We start from the raw sequence: 26875 nt of genomic DNA, 5'->3' as shown, positions 1-26875 counted from the left end.
ACCATTGCGTTTACTATGTATAAAGTGGTGTATAGTTTTTTTTTTATTTTAGCTGTTTTTAAACTTTTTATACACAGTCCTATTTATTAATTTTTTTTTATTTTTTATCTTTGGTTTTTAACTCTTACTCCTATTAGAATTTTATGTCCAACCACTATACTACATATGGTTCTTGATAGACTGGATTATCAACACCTTGGTACGTAAATGTATATTGGATATCCTCAATCTCTTTCATAATATCTCACACACACAAAACCTTCACTTTAATGTCTGCCTCGTGCGTTCACTTTTGATCACTGTTCAACTTTCAATCACCATGCACAATCATGGATTCCATTATGATGCATCGCTTACCTCACAATTGTGTTGCTAACACGCAGTGATAGTAACTATCTTTTATTATTACACCATTGCTTGATCCACTATTGATCACAATTTATCTGTCCTCCATATGGTTAGTACATTTCACTATTGGTTGCATTCATCATGTGTCACACATTTTATTCATCCTCTATACAGTTGCATACAAATTTTACTATTATCTCACCATGGGACCCCTGAGGAAGAAGTGTTATTCGAAACACGGACCGTGTTGGGTCCCGGTTTCCAACCTATCTGAACCATTCTTTAGAAAGCAACAGTTAAATCATCTTCAAGAAAGTTCCTGTGATCTTGTACAACATCTCTGCAGTCCTTCTTTTGGTTTTGCTGTTTGACTCTCACTGCAGACCCTTTGAATTCTCCTTGTTTTGTTTTACATTAGTCTTGTGTCATGATTGATTGATTTCTTTATTACTAAGGCCCCCCTTTTATCAAGCCGCACTAGGATGTTTTATCACCAGCCACTGCGATAAAAGCTCAGATGCTCATAGAATTCCTATGACCATCAGAACTTTTACCACAGCAGGTGGGAATAAAAACCCTAAAAAAGCTTGATAAAAGGGGTTTTTATAGCTTTGATATTTTATTTGCGTGTTTGTATTTTATGATATCTTATTTCCAGCTCTTTTTTGAATATTATATATTTATTTAAAAATTTATATACTGCCTAAAATCTAGACAGTTTACAAAACAACATACAGAATAAATATCATAATACAACATACTGTATACTCAGACTCTCATACATCCTCCATTATGAATATGCTCATTTCTTTAACATAAATGAACTGTCCCACAACTAAATCTTCATGAGTTTTTAAAAGTATCACAGAAAATTACTGTATTTTTGTTCACGTAAATACATTGACAAATAACTGTCTTCAAAACTTTCTTAAAAGTATCCCTGGGTTTACATAATCGTAACTGACCTGCCAATGAGTTCCAAAATTTCACCCCCTACTATTGAAAACATAGAATTCCCAAACCTGGTACGTATCACATTTCTCTCTTTCATCAATGACAATTTCTTATCCTGTACAAATTTTAGTTCCCTTCTTGGACAATACAACAACAAATTGAATAAATATATTTTTATTTACAAGATAAATATAGCAGAAGTATAAAAGTTAAATTATGTATGCTCAACTACATAGGGAAATGTGGTGACTGTCGGGGAATGAAAGCCTAAGAACAATGATTCTCAACCCAGCTCTTGGAGTATAACCAGCCAATCAAGCTTTCAAGATATCCACAACAAATATGTATGAGAAAAACTTGCATATCAAGAAGGCAGTGCATGCAGCTCTCTCATGCATGTTCATTGCACATATCCTGAAAACCATGGGTGTGCCCAGAGAACTGGACTGAGAAGCACTGGTCTAATAGAACAGTATACAGACATAGAAAACCCGAACCAAAAACCAGACACAAAGCTATAATATGCTGCAAAGCATGTTTAAATAGCCCTAATAGTCCAATGGAAAGTTCTATTATAAAATACAAGATATATTTAGAAGTGGATTTTTAAAAAAACAATTTTGGTAAAGGCGTAGTCTGGCCATTTACCATCAGCTAGTGTTTTCTGGATCGTGATCTGGGGAGCAACAGTATAAATATCAAGTAGAGGCGAGTTTTAGACAAAGACAGAATAAAAGAAGGCACAGAGAAGGAGATGCAGTCCCGTGAAGAGCAGAGTCAATTAGTAGCATACACGGACTGAGTCTCCACTCTTTCAATGCAAATTATACCACCAGTCCCCCTTCTACCTCCCCTGTACATCCCCTCTTCCCTTCCTCCTCCTGTATTTTTCTCTCCTCCCTCTTCCTTTCAGCCACTTTTGAATTGTACATCGCCTTGAACCTTTTTAGGCATAGAGCGACTCACAAATCATAGATTAGATTACAATGCGGAGATTACAGTATACTGTGAGGTGTAGAGAAGATAGAGAGGAGTAAGAGGAGCTAGCAGAATTTGAGAGAACATACTGCAAATGTTATGATAGGTGGGCTAAAAACAAAATAAAGTGAGCGTAGAACATTCCGGCTGCAGTGTTAAAAAAGAATACAAAAACATCCCACAGGAAAAGCTGAATAACCACTTATAATGAAAGAAAAAGTCTCAAGATAGTGGTGAGCAAATATATGCCCTACCAACATCATCAGCATAAAAAACTTTCATTCACTGGCTTATCATACAGATTAATTACCAAAAACAATTTGCAAAAGCCAGTGCAATTCACACCAGTGTTTAATTATTTGAAGAATATAAATATTCTTATTTAAGGTAAGTTAAAAGATTGTCTGACTAATAAGTCAGCCATTCACCTCAGTCAGCTGCAAAATAAACCCCGTGAATGCTGTGGTGCTCCCGCTAGCACCGAAGACCCAAGCACGTGACTGTTTCATGCTGAAATGAGCCGGCTCTATCAAAAGTGCATTAAAAATCTACCTGGAGCCAACCATTAAAATAATTTTCCCACTGTCATAACATAAAATGCTTAAAATGAACATTGGAGAGAAATAAATGAATGCTGCTTCGTTCTCCTCAAGCGCGCACCTCTTGCGCTTAATCAGGCTATGTGAAGAACACACCTGGAGCCATCCAAATATTCACCTCCACCTGGCCACGGGAACTGTCAAGCAGAGTCTGCCTCGGAGAGAAATCCCACTACCGATGTGGCCTTGCTGCCAGAGTATGAAAACAAGCGCACGCCTATAACATGCAGGAAGGCTCCAGTTTCGTCAACGAAGCTCTATCCATACACCCAAAGCCCTTTACTGAATAAACTTCATGCAAATGTAAATTTGTCAGTCGCTAAACCATTTCCACAACTCTACAAAAGATAGCGTTTGATAAAAACATATTATTTCTGTAGCCTCACACTGAACCTGCAGCTCCACCACAACCAGAAACGAAGTTCAAATAAAACATATACTCACAACTTTGTTGATAGTGCTGGCAGATGCCAGTTGCTCAGCACTATCAAGACCCAGTCAGACCCTCTATCACTGGAGGGAGGGTGAGGCAGGGACCTGGGGGGGCCCAGGTGTAACCCCTAAAGCCGGCACCGTTCAGCCGGACACACCTGTCTCACTGAAGAGAAACCTCAACAGGAGAAAATAATTGCCCAGTCACAGCCAGAATCCAGGAGCTAGGTGAATAGCAACCATCACCTGCTGGAAGATAGAGCATACTGAAGATGCAGGAGGTGTGCCAGCCAATAGGACCACCTGTTAATCAGTTTCTTTATCTCCCTCTACTGGTAGATGTGTGCTATCCCATTGGTCTCTGGATTCATCTGTTGCTGTTGCTAAGGAAATGACTATGTTGTTGGTTTACAGAAACCACATTGATGCTGCAAGAAAAAAGTACTATCAGCAAAAGTTGGCAGGGGCACTAAATTGTCCACGCTCACTTTTTTTGCAATGACCATGCAGTTGACTAGGAATGAGGTTGAGCTGTATCCAGAGATCCCATACTCTGCTGACAAATTTAATGTCTTCTTTGGGTCAAAGTTGAATGTGATTCGTGCAGCACTACTCCATCAGAGGGGGGATCATTATAATTACAATGCTTGAACTGTATAGGCAAAAGCAGAATAGAAAACCTGATTTTAAACATAATATAGTACAACACAGCAAAATGTTATATTACCAATCAATATATCTGCACAAAACAAACAACTAATAAAAGTAAACCATATCCTATAAACCACTAGTTCCCCTTCATCCTCCCTCTTCCTAATACCCCACAAACTTCTGCCAAATCCACCCAACTAGACCTACAAAACTCTACAGTCCAGAGAATATACTGTAGTTAACCCATGGAACAGATAGGATTAAAAAAAAAAAACATTATAATTCTAATTAATTAAAAAATCAAATTTCAAGTTCTAGGAGGCAACCAGTGGAGATAGAGAGACCTAATCAAAGGGAACTGCTTCCTTCACTTCCCATAACATTAATGTGTGGAATTGATTTCTCCACTGCCAATATGAAGGAGCCTCAGACTGTACACACATTTGGAGCATGTATCTTTTCCCTACTACAATAACTTTCCAGATTTACAATTTAAATTCTCTCTTTTGAGTCACAATAGCATTCAAGTTATCATGTACAGTGGAACCTTGGTTTACGAGCATAATTCGTTCCAGAAGCATGCTCGTAAACCAAATTGCTCGTATATTAAAGCAAGTTTCCCCATAGGAAGTAAGGGAAACTGCTTTGATTGGTTCGACCTCCTACCCCCCTACCCGAGGCTACCGGCGCTGCTCCATTCTCTGCCCCCTTGAGGAATCCGACGCTGTTTCAACCCTCCCCCCCCCCCGCGATCCGGCATCCCCCCGCTCGCATTGCCCCCCCCCCTCCACCGTGATTCTACTTTCCCCCCCCCTCCCGAGCAGTCAGTGACAACCTTTACCCGACTTGGCACCAGTGCCAGTGCCCAAAGATCCTCCCTCTTCTGGCGCAGCTGGGCGGTGCGTCGGAGATCCTCCTTCTTCTGGTCTGGGCTGGCTTTGAGCATTTGCGCATGCTCAAAGCCTTCTGGTCTCGCTCTCAATCTCGGAGAGAGTGAGACCAGAAGGCTTTGAGCATGCGCAAATGCTCAAAGCCAGTCCAGCCCAGCCCAGACCAGAAGAAGGAGGATCTCCGACGCACCGCCCAGCCGCGCTGGAAGAGGGAGGATCTTCGGGCACCGGCACTGGTGCCAAGTCGGGTAAAGGGTGTCATTGACTGCTCGGGGGGGGGGGGAGTAGGATCACGGTGGAGGGGGGGCAACGCGAGCAGGGGGGGATGCCAGATCGCTGGGGGGGGGGGCGCTCGTACAGCGAGGCAAGCTCGGTTTACGAGGCACCAAGTTTGTGAATGTTTTGCTCGTCTTGCAAAACACTCGCAAACTGGTACACTCGTAAACCAAAGTACCACTGTATTATTAATTCTAGTGCCGTTGTGAATTGAACTTCTGACTCAAATAGGCCTGCACTACCCTCTCCCCCCCCAAAAAAAAAAAGTTGTGGACAAGCATGAGTCAAAGTACCCACAGCTTGCTTGTACTTAATGCATACTGATGAATCAAAAAAGCTGTGTGGCCAATAGGCTCTATGAGTAAGTCTGACAACACTCTTGAAGTCAGCACCATAAACTATAGAAGGAAGAGCCTTAATGGTGTGTAATACATTAAATGGTCTCAAAGTACAACTCAGCTGCCTCTCCCAAGCTTACTGTATACAAGAATATCTTGCTGACCCTGTAATGCCTGAAAGAATCTATGCCAGGTGTGTCAAAGTCCCTCCTCGAGGGCCGCAATCCAGTCGGGTTTTCAGGATTTACCCAATGAATATGCATGAGATCTCTTAGCATACCATGAAAGCAGTGCATGCAAATAGATCTCATGCATATTCATTGGGGAAATCCTGAAAACCCAACTGGATTGCGGCCTTCGAGGAGGGACTTTGATGCCCCTGATCTATGCAAACCTGAAACAACTCCCTCAACTTATTTTCTATAGGCAACTGTGATTTAGACACTCCCAAAGCACATACATAATGGAAAAGTTGTTAGAAAGCAAAAAGTATGCAACCTACTCCCAGTTGCCTGTTGTATTTCTATAAAAGCCTTAAGGGAGCCATATATATATGAAAAACATGATCCACCCAGTGTAAGACCCTTTTGTTCCCAATGAACAAAACACCACATTATCAATTTCCAGGGAAAATACAATATTACCTCTAATAGGCAATTGATTTGTAGCTCTAGGGTCAACTCAACCCACAAGTTGACCACATCTCTCCATACCACTTCTCATTAGATTTTACCAGACAATTCCACCTCTTCAGCCTAGAGCAGTGTTTCTCAACTCAGTCCTGGAATACCCCACTTGCCAGTCAGGTTTTCAGGATATCCACAATTAATATGCATCAACTTGATTTGCATATATTAACTTCATTATATGCAAATTTCTTTCATGCATATTCATTGTAGATAGTCTGAAAACCTAAGTGGCAAGGGGGTACTCCATGCTGAGAGAAACACTGACCTAGAGAGAAATAATGCTAATGAAGCATGTAAGATATGAGGGCGAATAAAAACTTAAAGGCAATTGTAAATTACAAGATAACCGGAACAGAGCTAGTGAAATGCAATATATGTACTGGTACATTGTCTGTTGGATAGTTCATCCATGCACAGTTCAGCACTCTGCCTTTAGATGTGTGGCAGCCACAAGGTCAAACATGAACGCTCCATTGCAAGATTGCATCATCAAAGAACATGAAGTCGTGCACTCTCTTTGGGCAGAGGGAGTGAAACCTGTGGAAATTCACCATCGGATATTGACTCAGTATGGACATAGCACCATAAATCAACAAAAGGTTTATGAGTAGGTAAAAAGGTTTAAAGTGGGAAGAACAGGTGTATCTGACAAAAGTCATTCTGGTTGCCCATCCACATCGCGCACACAAAAGCACATTGATAGGACTGATGCCTTGATTAGAAAAGGCCGATGGATAACAGTGTCTCAATTGGCTGCAAATTTGGATATGAGCTATGGATCTGCATTTGCCATAATGCATGATGACTTGGGATACAGAAAAGTCTGCATATGATGGGTTTCCAAACAGCTAACTGATCTGCACAAGCAACAGCACATGGAAGATGAGACCCAGTTCCTGAGACAGTATAAAGAAGATCCAAGTATTATGGAAAGAATTGTTACTGGCAAAGAGACATAGGTGCATCACTGCAACCCAGAAAGCAAAAGACAAAACATGATTAAGTAAAGAAAGCAGTGCTCACCTAGCTTCGGGAGCAGCTGAAAAATCCCTCTGCAGGAATGTAAAACTAGTTGAACGATACAACAAATGCTTCATCTTGCATGGGGACTATGTGAAAAGGTTTCAATTGCTCACAATTACTTCTATTAAATCCATTAAAAATGTATTTTGCCTTTACTTTTTGATTTACCCTCATACAATTAGGATACCAAAGTTTCAAAATTCACATTCACCTGAAAATGGTTTATCTTGGGAATAAGTCAATTTTTTCAAATATCAGAGTAAACATGTCAAATTATAAGTTCTTAATTTGAGAGGCCTACCCCCCAACACACACATACACCCCAATTCCCATACAAATACTGAATTTTCAATTTAGATCACTTTTCTTCCTAAAAGAACTGTCCAATTATCCTATTCTGTTTCATGATATCTTTTTGCAATAAATACATTGGAAGAGTCTACGAAACAAAGCTATTTATAAAGGCAAAGTTTTCTATATAGTCAATTGTTGTCGAGTAATCTCCAAAAGGTATTTAACATTCAGAAGGCCCAAGTCATCCAGTTTCTGTAGGTACTGGATACCTACATATTTAAAGGAGCCCTCAGCCCATCAAAATACCTCCAATTTCAAAAGATTTAAGGTAAATCCATAAAAATTTCATATTCTACAAAACTCTCCATCAAATTAGCTAGTGAAGCTTTATGATTAGTAAGTTGAACAACAAGTCACCAGCAAATGCAGCTATTTTAAATTCTGTAGAATCTATGGGGACTCCACTGATACCTAGATTGTTTTGCAATTTATATAATAAAATGGTCTAATGTCAATGCAAATAAAGACAACAATGGACAGCCCTGTCTTGTCCCTCAATATATATTAAAATATCAGAGAGCAGTGTTCTCCCCAGAAATTTTTTCCAGCCGGGTGGCATGAAAAAGTAGCCGGGTGGGGCGGGGCGAGGAAATTTGGTAGTGGAAAAAATTAAATGTATACTATTTTTATCAGTTAATTATTATTATTTTCCAATGCTCGATATGACTTCCTTTTTTAAGGTTTGACACTTGTGCCAGAATATTTTTACTAAATCTAAGAAGTATCCAATTCTAGAAGTGAATAATTAGATATTCACCCTCTTTCAAATGGTATAGAGGTTTAAAAAAAGGGAAATGCGTTAATGAAGTCATTAGGTTCAATCTAACCATTTATTTCTGCATGAATTTAAACAATTAAAAAAAAAAGATAAATATAGCTCATCCAGTCATATAAGAAATGGCTGTACAACACCTCTAATAATGTTTTGATCACTAGGTTCCTTCCTGAGGTCTCACTGAGGATATAAAATAGATGCTATCCCCACTTCCAGACCTCTTCCACATAATTTATGGAGAGGTGTTACTGAGCCTTGAAGGGCACCTGTGTGATTAATCTTTATCTGCTTCTTTTTTATTTTGCTATAGTGCAAAGTAAAAGCTAGGGCAAAACAGTATAGGTAAAGATGCAGGTAATAATTAGCAATGTATTAAAAATATTTTATTTTTATTTGCTTATAATGTCATTTGAAAGCTGCTTGATGATAATACAACTTTAATTTAATTCTTTATAATGTGTGTGTCTATGTGTTGGGGGGGGACAACACCTACGTCAACAGTAAAGTTAGAATAGGGTCATTAAATCCAGTGGTGTACCTAGTATATATGACAGCCCGTGCTAATCATTTTTTTAACAACCCCCTCCTCTATATAAAAAAAAATATTTTTAGTAATAATCCATGAGTCACACAATAAGGGTGCATCTAGGAAAAGGCAGCATCTTAAACACTGCAGTGAGCACTAGAACACCAACACACGCATTGGAAAACTAAACAAACCAGATCCTACACAGTCAATTGATCCTGTAGTCGATGCTAACAGAAAGCCATGTCCTTTTCATACACACAGATACACCCTCGCCCAATATGGAATAATCACAAACTAAAAATAGAAATATGTAGTCAAAAGTTAAACTGAACCAAGAAACCAGACTCTGCATACAATGCAACACCACAGAAACAGTGACACATGTCCCCTAATACTGTGCAAAATATAAAGACAATAGATGTAAATTTGAAAAAAAACTTCTACATAACAGTCACCACTTTACAAATTAACAAATAGAAATAAAACAAATAATGAGAAATATGAAAATACCATTTTATTGGACTAATCCATTTTTCAATTAGCTTTCAGAGGCCAAATCTTTCTTCAAGACAGTACAGTAAACAGCTGTTATGGTATCCTGTCCTGATCTGAGGAAAGGGGTTTAGTCCCCCCCAAAATTGCCTTATTTCTATTTCCTATTGATAAATTTTAATCAATACAGTTACAATACTACTTGATTCTATGTAAAGCAAAAAAAATATTTTTTTTTCTACCTTTTGTCGTTTCTGCTTTAGTCATCTTCTCTTCACTCTCTTCTTTCTATTCAGCATTTGTCCTCGCTCCCTTCCAGGCAACATCTGTCCTCTCTCTTTGCCCCTTCCACCAGCCTCTACCCTCTCTCTACCCCTTCCATCTACTGTCCACCCTATCTCTGCCCCTTGCATCCACTGTGTACCCTTTCTGCCTTTTCCATCCAGTGTCTGCTCTCTCTCTGTTCCATATGGTATATTCCCTCTTTCTATGTCTCTTCAGTAAACTCTATATCCTGTGCCCTTTCTCTCCTTTGTACATGATTTATTTCAGCTTCAACCCCTCTCCATTTTTTTTGACTCCACCCCTCCCCTATGCTCTGGCATCTCTCTCTTCTCCTTTCCTTCCTTCCTTCCTTGCCACTCCACCCCATGGTCTGACATCTCTCTCCCTTCCCTTCTCTCCCCCCCTCTCCAGTATCTGCCTCTCTCTTTCTCTCCGTCTTTCTTCTGTGAGGAGATCATGTTGATCTTGAACACTGAATAATTCTTCCATATTCCCCATATCACTATACTGTAGTCTGGTCCAGCAGACTGCTTTGGCACTATTACATGGGTAATAGTAAATTCATTATGCATCAGCTTTCCACACAGAATGCCACAAGTCTCTATTTCTTGTGCTGTGTTTACATCTGCCAGCAGCAGAAACTTGTGAGACAGATCCCTTGGCAATACTACACTTTGGAGCCCTTTGACCATCTGGTTCTGTATGGCTGCAGGCTTTAAAGCTCTGTTTACTGGAGGAGACTGTCCAGCATACATAGTTGCATCACTCTTAAGGATCTGATCAGAGATTACATTAGACAAGGTGGTATTTTTAGGCATGGAAAAACAGGACATGTTCTCCTCAATCTGCTCAGATGCCCTTTAATGTTCGTCTGATCTCGGGCTAAATCTTGCCTCCTGAGCTAATCTTCAAAGGAGAGCGGAGTGAGAGCCATATCGGCAGTGACATCCGTTTTGGGCCGCATGTTGTGCAGGGCTGGACTAAGGCAAGTTGTAAGCTTCCTCGTTGCCGGGTCCTGCCTTTACGGAAACAGAAAGTAGGCAGGACCCGGCAGCGAGGAAAGCCCGAAGCAAGCAAGAGCAAGTTGTAAGCTAACCTGTCTCCTATAGCGAACCCATGCTCCGGGGCGTGTGCATGTCGACTTCCCTTCTCTTCCCCCCTCAGGACGTGACTTCCGGTTTCGGAGGGAAGCAGCATGCACGTTAGAGCCCCGCCGGGGAGCATGGGTTCAAGTCGCTTGCTGGCGTTAAAAACTTAAAAAAATAAAAATATGTCAGGCTCCTGCGATTCAGGCTGTGCCGAGTCAGCCCGGTAAATCTCCAAGCCGGTGAGAAGGTTTTTTTTTTTTAATGTTGAGCAGAAGGCGGCAGCAGCAGCAGGATTGTGATCGAGATTACAGCCGGGCGCTCATCTAAATTAGCTGGGCGGAGTGCCCGGCTGAAAGGCCCTGGGGAGAAGACTGGAGAGTATCCAGTTAATCCATATCCTAGCTACAGGACCACTTTATAAGGCCTTCTCTGTCTAAATAGACATTATATCATACCTTTCCAAAGTTCCAAATAAGAAATTCCATCCGACACATTTGAAAGCCTTTTCAATGTCAAAACTAATGAGGAATGAGGGCCCTCCCACTTCATTCATCACCTTCAAAGAGACCAAAACTTTCAATAAGTTACAAACCACATTATCAACCCCTAACTAATACCAACAGCAAATCCCGGAAGCACTTCAGCCAACCTAGTCATCGTTATTTTGGCCAGTTACTAAATTTCTCTATTTAAGATTGAAATAGGGCAATGTGATCAGGCACCAAAGGATCTTTGCCCAGTTTGAACAATACTATTATTTGAGCCACAGTCAAACTATTAGGCACAACTTGATGCTATACATTATAATTCTTACTCCTCAATTGACATTTGGTATTTGTGTGGTTTGGTCTGTTAGTTGTGATTAGCTGATAGACACACTCAGAGTCCTTACTGACATCTTTTGCCTTCTTTTTTGTATCTTTTTAAGCACCTTTTGGCAAACGTGGAGTTTATAGTTTAGTTTATACATTATAATTCAACATGTTTGCAAGTGGGTTCACTATGGACTCACCCAAGTGTCTTTAAAATTTTATGTGAAATCCATCTGTACCAGGGACTTTATGTGCTGAATCGCCAAGCCCACCTCATCTGATGAAACGGGGGTATTCAATCATTTATTTTCTGCTAAAGTAATCTGTGGTAGATCTATACTGTTAAGTAGCTAATACAATCCAAATCAGCATCCAAAGGAGATGAATAAAGGTGTTCATAGTCATTTTGAAAAAGCTTACAGATCTCTTGATAAGTATTTAAAAGATTTTGAAGATGGGTTATGCACAATTGCTTCCTCAATCACTCCCTAAAGCTTTGGCTGAAATGAGTAAGGTACCTGACATACATGCATTGGCCAAGAGAGTTTCAAAAGAACATAGTCCCAAGCAAAAGCAAAAACACATTTCTCTGGAGCACCCAAACCATGCGTCCTTTGAATCTGTGCACACCATGGCATTTCCACATGTAAACAAGAGCACTGTAAAATCAGTATTTACCCGTATATGATATTTACCTATGTAAAGATTTATGTGGAGACCTTCACACCAATAGATAATACGATAGTAAATGATGACCGATGAAGACCTCTATGGTTCATCTGGTGCACCAACAATCAGGCTGCAGTCAGCTTAATCATATGTTATGTTAAAGTCAACCTATAAAACAATGTGCCTAGGTCTGATTATGAGGTGGGATAGCTCCCAAGTCAGTTACAGTACTTGAGAACTGCTAATTTTCCAATTATTTTCCAAAATTAAGTTATAAATGGGTAGGAGATTCTCTATGACACCATCATTTCACTTAGCAGAGACTGCTCTTAAAGCATTTATTCCACAGCCACTTATCCAAGACTTGAACTGTCCAAAATCCCCCAGACTTGAATAGACTGAATGGAGACAATCAAATTCTTCCCGCCACCTCTTTCTTCAATTTCCATCTTGCACACATTTTTCAAAAATACCAGAACATAAAGATCTTGCATAAACTTGATTGTCATTTGCTGCCTCCATTATATGCAAATTTCTTTCATGCATATTCATTTTGGATATCCTAAAAACCTGACTAGCAAGGGGGTACTCCAGGACCGAGCTGAGAAACACTGGCATAGAATACCCACTATGAAATTTTCAAGGGAAGAAAAATGGTTCTGGCTAACCACCAAGTGTTAAAAGATCTTTAGCAAAGACATGTTACTTTTATTTATGGTGCCAAAATAAACACAACATATCTGAGTCAAGATGGTCAAAGAGCACAACAAATTCTAGTCAATACATAAAGGAGAATAAAAGCAATCAAGTCAGCTGACAGAACAAGGCGCAGTTTCATGAAAAGGGAGTACTACACACATACACTGGGCTTCAGCATCCCTGTGAAGGACAAAAAAAATCAGTACCGAGAGCTGTTCTGTACTTTTTTTTGTACCTACCCTCTACGCCGAAGCTACTCATCTCCAAAAACATCCCTTCTCCACAGATATCTGCATTCAGGTGCTGTACCCAGAAACCAGAATGCACATACATTTTAAATCAAGTAGCCTTTTGACTTTGTACTCTCAAAAGACACTGATAAATAGAGCTGAATTTTTGTTTACCTTTTTGCCTCCTCTAGATGACATAAGTACTCGTAAGCAATATTCTGCCGCCTCCTCTCATCCATCTCCTCTGCAGAAAGCCTTTCATCATCAACAATAGCTGTAAATTAAAAAAAGAAACCAAACTATGCATGAATTATATACAAGGGAAAGAGACATTTAAATTAAGACATAGCTGAATTAAATTTTCTATACCATTCCCCCAGGGGAGCTCGGAACAGTTTACATGAATTTATTCATGTACTCAAGCATTTTTCTCTGCATGGGGTCACAATCTATCTAATGTAACTGGGGCAATGGGGGGGATTAAGTGACTTGCCCAGGTTCACAAGGAGCAGCATGGGTTTAAACCCACCACCTCAGGGTGCTGAGGCTGTAGCTTTAACCGCTGCGCCACACTCTCCTTCAAAGTGACTCAATATTTAAAAGCATTTACATAACATAAGAGGTTTCTATACCACATAACCCTTAGTTCAATGCAGTTTACAAAAGATTATGCTATGAGTGAATACAGAGATAATGCAATAGGCAAGAATTAGCTAGCTACAAATTTAGAAAAAAGAAAAGTTTTCTGTAATGTTTATAAGATATTGATCTGGTCAGTAATGGGCGGAATTCTTTATCGAATTGAGCTGCTTGATAGGAAAGACAGTGCCCATGGTAGTTCTTATTTTTACAGCCCTTAACAGAAGGGAACATAAATAGGGCATGGGATTGTCTACTGTTCCCGTGAATCATAGTAACAAATCTATCAACAAGGTAAAGTGGAGCGGCACCAAAAGCAACTTTATAGTATAAACATCGCAAATGTAAGATCACCCGGGCCTCAACTGGGAGCCAGTATAGCTCATGGTAATAGGGGGTTACATGACCATACTTCCTCAGTCCGTAAATCATTCTAACTGCTGTATTTTGGACCAAGGTCAGCCTAGCCAAGTTTTTCTTTGCACTTGTCAGATATATAATATTGCAGTGGTCCAGAATGCTAAGTAATAGCGTTTGAACTAAAAGTGTAAAGGCAGTAGCGTCAAAATAAGCTATAATAGTGCGGAGTTTCCATAGCGTATAATAACTCTTCTGGACCACAATATCTATTTAGGGGTAGTATAACTAAAAACAAAAATTCTGCCCCCCACTTCTCCCAGCTCTATTCATACAGTGTAAGGGCAGAGCAAAAGCAAAGCATGGTCATTCCATCTAACTATGGATAGCTGGCAAAATTCAGTCACTATTCATACCGCTATGCAGTTTAGTTTAGGCCAGCAAAAAACCATCCAAAATTAAACCTTTAGCTCTACAAAGAGTGGCTGAAACTAGCACAGGGCACATTTTGACAAAACAACTGTGCTGTGTTACAGATGGTGTTGGTAAACCAATGTGAACCGACTGAAAGTAAATTGTTTATATATTGTACTTTTATATTTTAAAAATTATTTATGTTGTAATATATTAGAACATAAGAAGTTGCCTCCGCTGGGGCAGACCAGAGGTCCATCCTGCCCAGCGGTCCGCTCTCACGGCGGCCCATCAGGTCCACTGCCTGAACAGTGGTCTCGGACTAATTTTTATAATTTACCTCTAATCCTGTCCCTATAACCTTATCTCTACTCCTATCTGTACCCCTCAATCCCTTTGTCCTCTAGGTACCTGTCCAGACCTTCTTTGAAGCCCTGTAGCGTACTTCTGCCTATCACATCCTCCAGCAGCGCGTATTATTTTAAATTATTATGTATGTTTATCCCCCTGTGGTAAGCAAAGCCTATAAATATTTTAAACAGAGGCGTCAACTTCCCTTTTGTTCCATGTACATTAATGTGAATCCATCTAGTATTTTTAATACAGTATTTGATAAAATATTGCTTTTATTTACCTATTTTAATTGCTTTCTTCAATCTCTTTATATTGTACACCGTTTAGACACTTATTTTGATAGATGGTATATCAAAAATAAAGAAACTTGAAACTATAGGACCCCAATATTTTTGCAGCACTGCCCAGACATCAGAGCTGAAATCTTCCCAATGCAGTCTAGCTGCAGGGGAAAGCCGGAAGTAAGACTGTCTCCTCAGCTACTGCTTCCGTTTCCCCCTGCAGCCTACTGGTTAGACATTCTTAGCCAGCCAATAAGCTGCAAAAGATTCAAGACCAATGACTTAGGACAGCGGTCCCTAATCTTTTTTGCACAGGGACCGATTTCATGCAATACAATTTTTCCATGGACCAGGTGGGTGGGAGTTCTTAAATTGAATTTGTATGTAACTCTGATCATGTGAGAATTTGTGTGTATTTTTTTTTATTATTTATTTATTCAATTTAATTAATACAAACAAGCAATAAACATACTTGTACACAGATTACACAAAATATTATAAGAAAAAAAACTATAACCCCAATTCCACTTAACACAGTGTTTTTGGTTACTCAATAATAATTCAAATTATTTAGTCCACAACTTTTGGAGAGAAACTTAAGAAAAAATAAAAATAAGAAATAAGACGAATCTTGTCCAACTTAGAAAGCGGCATTTTTCTGCGGTGCTACAGCCATTCATAGCAGGTTACTCATTTTCAGTTACAGGCCCTACATGCTCTTTAGATTCTATAAATCCTATCAATTGTTTAGGCTCAAAAAATAAGCAATTCTTATTCTGATATGAAACAAAACATTTTACAGGAAATTTCAACATAAAATTTGCTCCCAAGGCTAGGACTCTTGGCCGTAATGCCAAGAATTCCTTCCTACGCCTCTGAGATCTCAATGACATATCAGGAAATATTCGAACATTAGAGCCTAAAAATTGATCATTAATATGACGAAAAAACAAGCGTAGTATATATTCTCTATCACTTTCTAAAGCAAGAGTTATTAACAGGGTTTTCCTTTCCGTTATAACCTCTAAAGAGTTCTCCAGAAACGTCGTTAAATTCATGTTGTCATTATTTGTCCCTTGAATCTCATTAGGAGTGGAAACTTCTACAGGTTTCTTTAGTTGCAGATAATTAGCTCTAACAATTGGTGGCAAACTTTCTGTGGGAATTAGCAAAATTTCCTTAAAGTATTTTCTTACCATCTCCATTGGTGAAATTAAGGGACATTTAGGAAAATTTAGGAGTCTCAGATTATTTTTCCTTAGTTGGTTCTCAAAACTTTCCATTTTCCTGGCAGTAAATGATCTTTCTTTTACCAATTCCAAATCCAAAGTTTTCATTTCGGATATTCTTGACTCCTGTTTTTCTAATTTCTCACTTAAATCTTTAAGGACCAAGCCCTGTTGCTCCACTTTAGAGTGAATAGTCCCATAATCAATTTTTAAAGTGGAAAAGGATAGTTTGAGGTTAGCGTCCATAACTGATATGGCCTGCCATAAAGCCTCCATATTTATTACCTTAGGCTTCTCCAACACCCCAAAATTGATGTTACTTCCTCCTGAAGCTCCTCTCAACTCCTCTGCAGAGTGGGAAAGCTGCTGCTGTTCTCTAGCTTCTTCAGCTCCCGATAAAATTGGAGCTGGCTGTCCTCTTTCTCTGGGGATCGATGTACCTTCCAGGGTCATCATTTCCTCAGGAACTCCCGACTCTGCACTGCTTCCGGGTTGTGGTGGTGGCTGCCTCTGCTCCGGGCTCAACAACGCCCGAATGTGTTGGCTGAGTTCGCCCGACGTATTCGGGCTTACCCCTGAAGTAGCCCCCGAAGATTCACTCGAGCGGGCTAACGCTCCCTCGATTGTAGTTTGCACCAGACGCGGTGCCGCTATCGCCGCCGGAGGATTGCTGCGAAGGGCTCCTTTCCTCTTCCCCATATCGAGGTAAGAGGGTTGCTAGGTCACTTCAGCAAAACGCCTGCCGACTGCAAGAGTGGGAGCCTCCTACTCAGGCGTCCGCTCTCGTCGCCATCTTGTTTCCCCAGCCTGAGAGAGCGAATTTGTGTGTATTTATGTTCCCCTGTACAGTACACAGTCTATAAAATCATTAAAGAAACAGTCCTCAAAATAAAGTACTGTAGTTAGAAAGAAAAGATAGGAGGTTTACACTTACTTTCGTTCTTTACTGTACTGTACACACAATATAATATTACTAATACATTATGGTAACCACAAAATTAAATTACACAAACACTCTTCCTCCTCCCAGGGTGCGTCTCTCCTACTGCTTGTACTGCCACATCCAACATTTCTCCCTCCCTCATAACTCAGACTATGTGCATCATCTTTCACCCCTGCCCACCAGGCCCATACCCACATTTCTCCTTGTATCACTTCTCTCCAACACCATGCCACATCTCTCCATCCATTGCCTCCACCACGTCCAGCATTCCTCCATTCCAACATGCTGCCTGCAGCTAACCCCTTTGAGCAATATTTTTTCCCTCCCAAAGTCTGATCCTAGAATTCTTCCCACCTTCTTGAGGCCCCTCTTGTATCCCTTTCCATCCATTCCACTGTTCCACCATCACATCCAATATTTCTCCCTTTCATCTCTCCCCCATTCTTCTGTACCTCACTCCTCTCCCACCATGTTCAATAATTCTCTTTCCCTCCCTATGCCCAACAATTTTCCTCTTTCTACATTTCCCCATGTGCACCACATCTCTTTCCCTCTCAGACACCCATGCCCAACAATTCTACCTTTCTATTTCCTTCCCCCACCTCTGGATCTTGTTCCCTCACCCTTCCATTCTTCCTTATGCCCCAAGTTCATGTCCCCTTCCCTTCTTCCTTTTATTCTTTGTGCAGTTTGTACTCCCTCCTTTCCTTTTGTGCCCCAATGCCCCTCCCTCTCTCTCATGTCTCAATGTGCCCCTCTTCATGCTTCCCTCCCTCTATTCTATCTCCCAAGTTCGTGCCTCCCTCCCGCAGGTGTTTACCTGTTCTGTGTAGCTTCACAAAGCCACAGCACCTACACATAGCCCGCAGCTGACCCAGAAGCCTAGAGGGAAGGCTTCCAGGTCAACCACAGGCAGTGTGTAGGAGCCACTCATGACTTTGTGAAGAGAAGTGTGGCTGGGAGGAGGTAGCCCGCCAGGGGATTGCCTGAAATGTAAAAAATAATTTCTGTGCGGTTCAGTTCGGCACAGCCCAAGCTAGTGTTGCCCGATTCATCGATTCAAATCAATTTGTTTTTTTGTTTTAAATCGAGCTTGCCAATTCAACCAGGTTTCCTAAAGCAGGAGCAGCAGCGCTGCCTCTTACTGGCCATCCACTGCCGTTGCTGCTTTAGGGGGCCCCTCGGGTCAGTCGGGAAGTGCTACAGTGCATGGGCACTCTTTGTAGCATCCTCCTGCTGTAGCGATCCATACAGGCTACCGTGGCCCTCCACAGCACGTTCCCTCTGCCGCGATCCTGACCTTAACTTCACAGGAGGGGCGGGACCGCAGCAAAAGGAACGTGCTGTGGAGGCTGATGGCAGCCTGCTAGGATCGCTAAAACATCGGCGCTCCTCTCTGTAGGCTGTCGTAATTAGCTGAAGGTAAAACAGGGAGGCCAGAGGGGGAAGCCGGAGGACGCTACAAAGAAAGTCTTCGGGGGGTGGGAGGGGGGGGGGGGGGGCGACTCTGATGTAGAAGTACATGGAGGGTGTGAGGGAAGGTAGGGTGGTCCAAAGAGAAATGCATATGCCATATTGGGGGGAAGAAATAATGGATCTAAAAACAGAGGCGAGGGAGACACATAATAATAATAACAGTTTATATACCGCAGGACCATGAAGTTCTATGCGGTTTACAAAGATTAAAAGATGGTACAAATTGATTGAACTTAACAGAGGTGAAAGATAGTGATTAACAGCTCAAGGGAACAGTTATTGAAGAGAAAGAGTTGTGGACAATGGGATTTAGGGAGGGAAGGAACAGAAAGGGAGAGAAGTTGGACACAAGGGATGGAGGGGGAGGATAGAGATACTGGATAGGAGAGTAGTTGGGAAGAGAAAGGGAGAGCTGGTGGACTATGGGGTGGTGGGGAAGGAGGGAGAGATGCTGGATGAAAGGGTAGCTGAGAAAAGGAGAGACGGTGGATCTGGGGATGGTGGGGTCGATAACTGCAGGGATGGAGACGAAAAAAAGGAAAGATGCCAGACCTCCGTGGGAGGGAAGGGAAATGGCAAGAGAGGACAGAGATGGAAGATGGATGGTTAGCACAGAGAAAGAAGAAAACAACAAATGGGCAGGAGAACCTGGCAAGCAAGTTATCAGAAGACGTTTGTTGCAGAGCCTCGGACCAACATGATTTGAATGACCACACAGCAAAAGGTAGAAAAAATACATTTTCTGTTTTGTGATTACAATGTGTCAGATTTGAAATGTGTATTAGACCAGCGCCAATGTGGGTAGGAGAGGGCAAAGGGGCTGGGGTGGGTGAAGAAGCTATAAAATAAACCCACCAGGATGTTTGTGGAAAAAAAAGCCAAACCACCCAACTGGGTAGGAAAATCAAATTAAAAAAAAAAAACAAACCTCTATTCAGTAGGCCGAATCAAAATTTTTTTCCCAGAATCAGGCAGCACTAGCCCACAGCCCGGTACTAGTTCGTGACCCAGAGGTTGGGGAACCCCTGGCTTAGGAGACAGCATCAGGCAGACAGTCCTTAACCAGCCAACAGGCTGAAGGGAAAAGCAGGACAGAGGGTTGAAGTCCCCTAAACTACTGGTCCTGGCTCCTCTTTGTGGTACGCATAATGTGACCATCCCTTTTTCAGGTCCCCTGTCCCGTTGTCCCCGCGCACAGCTTCAGGACACTGAAATGTCCCCTTTTCAAAGACAGCATCCCAAAGCTGTGTGTGGGAACAAGGGGACAGGCGATCGCAGATAATGGGCTCTCTCCCTGCTTCCCAGCCCGCCACCGCAACAACCACAGGAAAGGCATGTCCAGGCGCCGGCACAGAAGCCTTCTCTCCAACATCAAATTCTGACGTCGGAGAGAAAGTTACGGGTCAGCCAGGCAGTGACTGGCATCGGAGAGAAGGCTTCTGGGACATGCCTTTCCTGTGGTTGTGGCAGCGGCGGGCAGGAAGCAGCAGCGGCAGCGGACCAGGTGGGGGTAGTAGAAGAATCGGTGGTAGGCCAGGCTTCGGAGGAAGGGAGGCAGGCAGACAGACAGGCAGGCAAGGCTTTGGCGTGGCATGGAGGGAAGGAGGTAGGCTGACTGGCTGGCTTCGGGGGGAAAGGTGGGAGAAAAACTGGAAGGCAGTGAGGGGGACATAGGAGTGAGAGAGGGAGGGAGGAAGGAAGGAAAGAAAGAGGCAGAGAAAGGGGGGTGTATACAGAAGAAAGACTAGAAAAGAAAGGCCTGGTGCAGCAGGGCAGGCCAGGGGTGGTGGCAGGTGTTAGAGTGTTTCTCTTTCAAAAAGTTTAAAAGTTACCAGATGCTGGATTTACCCAGATATGTCCTCATTTTAGAGGACTATCCAGATTGGTTTCTCCCTTGTCCAGGGTATTCTTCCCTGTTCCCAACCTTTCTCCAGCTTCACTGAAATTTAATCTTCAGGCCAGACGACAGCAGCAGCGAGGTAAGGGGAGGCTACAACAGCCCATTGACCCAGTCTCCTCTACAGTCCCTCAGCTTCCACCTTTATGTTTAACATCCAAATATATATTCTCCATCCACAACCACTCATCTCATCCCCTAGCAATTAAAGGGCTTAATTCCAAAACTTGCTTTTGGCAAAATATGAATTATAGTTTTGTATAGACAAAAGATATGTGTAATTAATTGTCAAGATCAAAAGTGTGTTTGTCCTTCGCCTGCAGCTAAATTAAAATAAGTTTTGTTTCCAAAATCAGCTAAGTCCAGGAGTATGTAAATTCTGAAGACAGTTAAGTCATGTAGCCAATAGATGAGGCTCTAGCAAGTCACATGATTGACCCCCCCTCCCAGCCAAAAAAAAAAAAGAAAGAAAGAAAGGCCTGGTCTAAAGGGGAAAGACAGGAGGCAGATGCAGGACTATGGGAGGTTCAGACAGAGGGGGAGAGACCATGAAGAAGAACAGAGAGATGCAAGATCATAACAGAGGAGGGAGAGGGAGGGAGACCTGGAACAAAGGTACAAAGGAGAACCGACACTGGATCTGGGGAGGGTAACAGAGGGAAAAGAGAGAGACCTGGACCCAAAGGGGATGGGGCTGGATTGTGAAAGAAATGTTGGATGCATAGTCAGAAGGAAGTGCAAAGACTCATGACATCACCAAACAACAAAAGTAGGAAAATGATTTTATTTTCAATTTAGTGATCAAAATGTGTCAGTTTTAAGAATTTATATCTGCTGTCTATATTTTGCACTATATTTGTCTATTTTTCTATAGTTACTGAGGTGACATTGCATATATTAAAATCATCTGCCTTGACATCTTTGAAAAAAACAAAACAAAACTCGTAAATGATAATTAACGTTTTCTCTGCATACAATGTGTTTTGTGAGTTTTTTAAAATTATTTTATGGTTATCATTATGAATTAATAAGATAGTGTGTACATGAAAAATGAATGGAAGAAATTGGGGGTAGGGTTGAACTAGGGCGGGATTGGGGGCGGGACTGAAAATTAATAGATGTCCCATTTTGATAAAAAAAATAAATGGTCACGTTAGGTATGCAGGGTATGCCTGCTAGGAGTGTCCCTAAGGTAGCAGAGCCAGCTGAGGCTGTTAGAGACATTCCAGCTTTGAGAAAATCCTGAAACTGGTGTTTTCTCCAGAAGCACCAGAGGGAGCAAGAGAGCAGATGGGTCTAAAGTGCAATACACATTGAACTGAAAGTGAATAGTTTTAATCAGGAAGCAGGCAGCTGCAGAGTGCCCTCCTTCACCTGGTGGTTGGGGGGTGGGGCACTTGCCTATTAAATGCTAGCTGCACTGCTATGAGAGGAGGAGGTGTCCTAGGACAGGAAAAGAAAGCGGTCCAGACTGAGGAAGTAGCCAAGCCACATGGCCAGGGAGAAGCCAAGGCTGAGAGTCAGGCAACAGGAGATTTGCTATAAGCCATGGACCTACCTAAGAGAAGCAAATGCAGACCAACAAGCAATAGGGGACTGTTATGAAATGCTGACCGTGTTTAAAAGTGGAGTGGTTTTGCCTCTTGCTGATGACCAGTGCTAGAGATTTTTGAGTTTCTTCTTTTATAAAGAAGGAACTCTTTGCCTCACAGGTGATACCCAGGTTCTAGGAAGAACCATTGAAAATTTTATTTTTCTTGTGTTTTTATTTTTCTCTGGGATTGTGTAAGAGACTGGCTAGTGCAAAAGCACAGGAGCAGTGCTGATTAGCCCAGCACAGCTCTGAAAAGAAGTTTTGTTTCCTTTCCTGCTCTAAATCACTGAGATTTATATGTTTGAACTCAGGGTGAGAACAGAACTCTTTTGAAAAGATTCTACCTGTGTGCACTTCCTGCCTGCCCTACATGTGGCTTAAAGAACACCTGAATAAAGACACACCTGAAGGGAAGACTCTGAGGCATAGAGAAACCCAGGAACTGTTTCCAAACGTTTTTCTTTTGGTTGTTGCAAGTATGAACTGATGCTGGAATTTTCTTTGGATTGGGAGCATTCCGATACTGTGAACTATATTCTGATTTTTATCTTTTGAATTGTTCTGTTTGGACTTTCTTTTGAGGCTTGGAAAAGCCAGATACCTTTTGAACTGAGTGATAATAAAGCATAGTTCATATTTCAGTTACAGATGGTGTGTGGTGTCTTAAGCCAAGAGGATGTACTCAAGCAGATTGACAGACTAAAGAGCGACAAATCGCCAGGTCCAGACGGCATTCACCCAAGGGTACTCAAGGAACTAAAAGACGAAATAGCGGAGCCACTTCGACAGATATGCAACCTATCCTTAAAAACCGGAGAGATCCCGGAGGATTGGAAAATAGCAAATGTCACGCCCATCTTCAAGAAGGGCACAAGGGGAGACCCGGGAAACTACAGGCCGGTGAGCCTGACCTCAGTCCCGGGAAAGATGATGGAGGCACTGATTAAAGACAGCATCTGTGAGCACATCGAAAAAAATGGGCAGCTAAAACCGAGTCAACATGGCTTCTGCAAGGGTAGTGACTCACTACTTTACAAAGCAATGGTGTCAAGTCCCAGAGAGATATGAACACATAATTTCCCCTCTTTCTGTTACCTTCCTGTGTCCAGATTTCCCCTATCTTCCTCTTCCATACCAGTGTGTCTCTTCTTTTCAACCCCATCTAGCTTTTTTCCCTCTTTCTTCCCCCCCCCCCCCCCGCTTCTAGCATCTGGCTCACCTGCCTGTCCTTCCCTTTCTTTCCTGCTGTGGATTTTTCTTCCGTTTTCATCCCCTTGGCCCAGAATCCTTTTCCCTTTCACTCCCTCCTTCCAATTTGAGCCGGGAACACTAGCGATCGCACGGTCCCCGCAGCCACTACCTGCCTGCCCAATCGATCCTAGTGTTTAGCCAGCTCTCTCCCTTCTCCTCACCTTAGTTTATAGGTTTTCTTTTTCGGCGACCCGCACGCTATCAGAGAGCAGCGCACGCGCGGCTGCTCAGTGTTCAATCTTCTGCTCTGCTGCAACTTCCTGTTTCCGGTTGTGTCAGAGCAGAAGATTGAACACTGAGCAGCCGCGCGTGCGCGGCTCTCTGATAGCGTGCGGGTCGCCGAAAAAGAAAATCTACAAACTAAGGTGAGGAGAAGGGAGAGAGCTGGCTAAACACTAGAATCGATTGGGCAGGCGGGTGTGAGCTGCGGGGACCGCGCGATCCTTCATGCCTCACTGCGGGGACAAGACCATTCACCGCCCCGCGGGCGGTGAATGGCCTTGTCCCCGTCGCCGCAGCGACTGCTAGTTTTCTTCCCCGTTTTCGGCGGGTGACCCGTGGCTAAAATGCGGTGGCCGCGGGTAAACCGCCACCGTGTCATTCTCTAGTTTGGATGCAACAGATCCCAAAGGCCCAAATTGGCAAAAAATTAAGGTTATCTCACCTAAGACCATCCAAATTAGCAAACCTGAAAACAGGGGACAGATATACAGAAAATGCCATTAACCAGAGTTCTAGCCATTTGGGGGTTTGTTTGTTTTTTTATCATTTTCAGTTAAAATTTTACTTATCACAGGTAGTCTACACAGCTCTGTGCATTTCCGGTTCAGACATTACATAATGTTGCAACCCATAAGGGATAATACCGACATCTATGCAGCTCTCTGTGTATAAAAGGTTTCCCACCCTTGGTCTAGTCAAGAGACAGGTTAAAAAAAAAAAAAAAAAAAAATTACCAGAGATCTTGGTTTCTATTGACCTGCTGGAAAGATGGCAAATATCCTCTTATGTGCAGTCTGGCAGGATAAGTAGAAAATTCTGAATACAGGGTGAACAGAGTGGTCTAAAGTTAGTTCCTGGAGATGGGAATCTTTATCTCCAAGCACTATAAAGTGCTGTGGAGAGTATGTACCATGAATTCACACATTAGAGATTTTAGTAGCCTCAAGAGTATGGCTCCTCAGAATTTGTTTTCCCTAGATTACATCTCTAGCTTTAGCCAGCTTCAGAATCCAGTACTAAGCAAGATGCAATATTGCAAACCTACACACTTCTGTTATCTACCACTATTTGAACGTTCTGCATTTCCACTACAGAATCAATTTACATATCTAAGTCAAGAAGACATTTGTCTCAAACTACATTAGTATCTGGAGCTAGAGAAAATGTTTCCCAAAATTGCTAATTTGGGCTCTACCCAGTACAGCATCCCCCAGAGCCCATGATGTTATGCTACCTAATCATTAGTGGCTCTTTAGAATATAAGAAGCCATATAAATGTTTTTGTACACATTCTCATTGCCAAAAGTCTTAGTTCTAATACATAATTTTTTTTTTCACTTTGGATATGCATCCTTAAAAGGTGCAATAGCAATACTATTACTTTTCTGGAAATGGGCTCTACAGACTTCCTAAATCCTAAGAGTTACGATGAGTTCATTTTTATTGCTCTCTAATTTTAAGCACCGATTCTTTTAACATAACCACCCTGGTCATGATGATGACGATATGTTTCACTTAATACAAACCACTAAACAGTACAAAGAAAACTTTTTCAAAATGATAGTTGGTGTTCAATTTACATTATCATGGACAAAAAATAATAATAATAATAATAAAAGCCTATACACAAAACAAAAACAAAGAACATAAGTTATAGGCAACTCTGGCAAGACAGTTTAAATGAAGAGCAAAGATACACAAATGGGGAGGGCTCATGTGACCAAAAGAAGGGGCTAGGGAAATGCTGAAAGTTCCAGTCCCTCTCTCCTCACTAACTTTAACATCTCTACCAGATCATCCCCCCCCCCGCCGCCCCCCACCCATCTACATCGCTGTCTATCCATTCCAGCCGGGTCTGCCTCATCCATACTACCCACACTGGTTCACGGAAGTTTCGCCCCCCACATTTCGCCCCCAGCAATTCGCCCCTCACATTTCGCCCCCGCACATTTCGCCCCCCGGATGTTTCGCCCCCACACATTTCGCCCCCGCACATTTCACCCCCCGGATGTTTCGCCCCCACACATTTCGCCCCCGCACATTTCGCCCCTGAGTGTCAGACTATTCCTCTCGCAGGCGATTTCTTTGCCGACACGACGGCAGGCTACAAATTCAAAGTGCACAGCTGGCTGTTCTCACTGCCTCTAATGTCGGCCCTGCAGCTCCGGACTTCCCCACACCTGCTCTCTCCCCCCCCCCCCCGATCACTATTATTTTAAATGTTATGGCAGCCACGGCGCTGTATCCATCGGAGGAGACTTCTAACCTCGGCCATGAAGTTGCTGTTGCAGGAAGAGTTCCGGGGCAGGCCGAGGTTAGAAGTCTCCTCCGATGGATACAGCGCCGTGGCTGCCATAACATTTAAAATAATAGTGATCGGGGGGGGGGGGGGAGAGAGCAGGTGTGGGGAAGTCCGGAGCTGCAGGGCCGCCAGCTGTGCACTTTGAATTTGTAGCGGGTTTTTTTTTTTAAGGAGTCAGGGAGTATGCTGATGCGCCCCCGAACGCCGGCGCCGCCCCCCAGCGCGAAGAGAGTCGCTCGGCGCCGCGAGCCGCCAGCCCAAACGCGGCCCGCGCAGAGGCGCGGCCCCCCCCAACGACCAGCCGACCCCGAACGCCACCGCGAGCAGACAACCCCAACGCGGCCCGCGGCCCGGCAGTAGGGGAGCGCCGGTCCGCTGCGGTCGGCGCCGCCAGCCGCTACAGGGGGAGCGCCGGCACGCGCGTTCTGCGCCGCGAGCTGCTGGCCCTAACGCGGCTCGCGGCCTGGGAGGAAGGGAGCGCCGGTCTGGTGCGGTCGGCCATTGGTGCCGGAGGGGGAGAAGGAGCCCCCAAGCGGCCCGGCCGGGAGGAGGGGAGCGCCGGTACGGTGCGTTTTTGCGCCGCGGGCCGCTGGCTCCAACGCGGCCCGCGGTATGAGAGGAGGGAAGACTACCGGCTAAGGGCAGGAATCCGATCCGACGCTCCCGGGCAGGCGGACCAGCCCGCACGTGTGGGGCGACCCGCCCCGCTCATATAGTTGCCAGGAAGAGAGTTGTTCGGTGCCGCGAGCCGCTAGCTCACACGCGGCCCGCGGCCTGGGCAGAGGTGCCGCCCCCCCCAACGATT

General features: G+C 43.0%; 1 protein-coding gene across 3 annotated transcripts in view; it reads right to left on the bottom strand.

Moving 5' to 3' along the window:
* Positions 1 to 26875, bottom strand: part of IQGAP2 (IQ motif containing GTPase activating protein 2) — a 511872-nt gene that overhangs the window by 423836 nt on the left and 61161 nt on the right. For 2 of the 3 annotated variants that reach the window (XM_033929310.1, XM_033929312.1), the window contains exon 2: positions 13286 to 13385. The exons of the other annotated variant lie outside the window; for it this stretch is intronic. In XM_033929310.1, coding sequence (XP_033785201.1) covers positions 13286 to 13385 — 100 coding nt within the window. The remainder of the gene's footprint in view (positions 1 to 13285; positions 13386 to 26875) is intronic. 3 annotated transcript variants of the gene reach the window in all.

Source organism: Geotrypetes seraphini, chromosome 1 (genome assembly GCF_902459505.1).
Source record: "Geotrypetes seraphini chromosome 1, aGeoSer1.1, whole genome shotgun sequence".
NCBI lineage: Eukaryota > Metazoa > Chordata > Amphibia > Gymnophiona > Dermophiidae > Geotrypetes > Geotrypetes seraphini.
The sequence above is the reverse complement of the archived record's forward strand: the minus strand, read 5'-3'. Positions and strand labels throughout refer to the sequence as shown.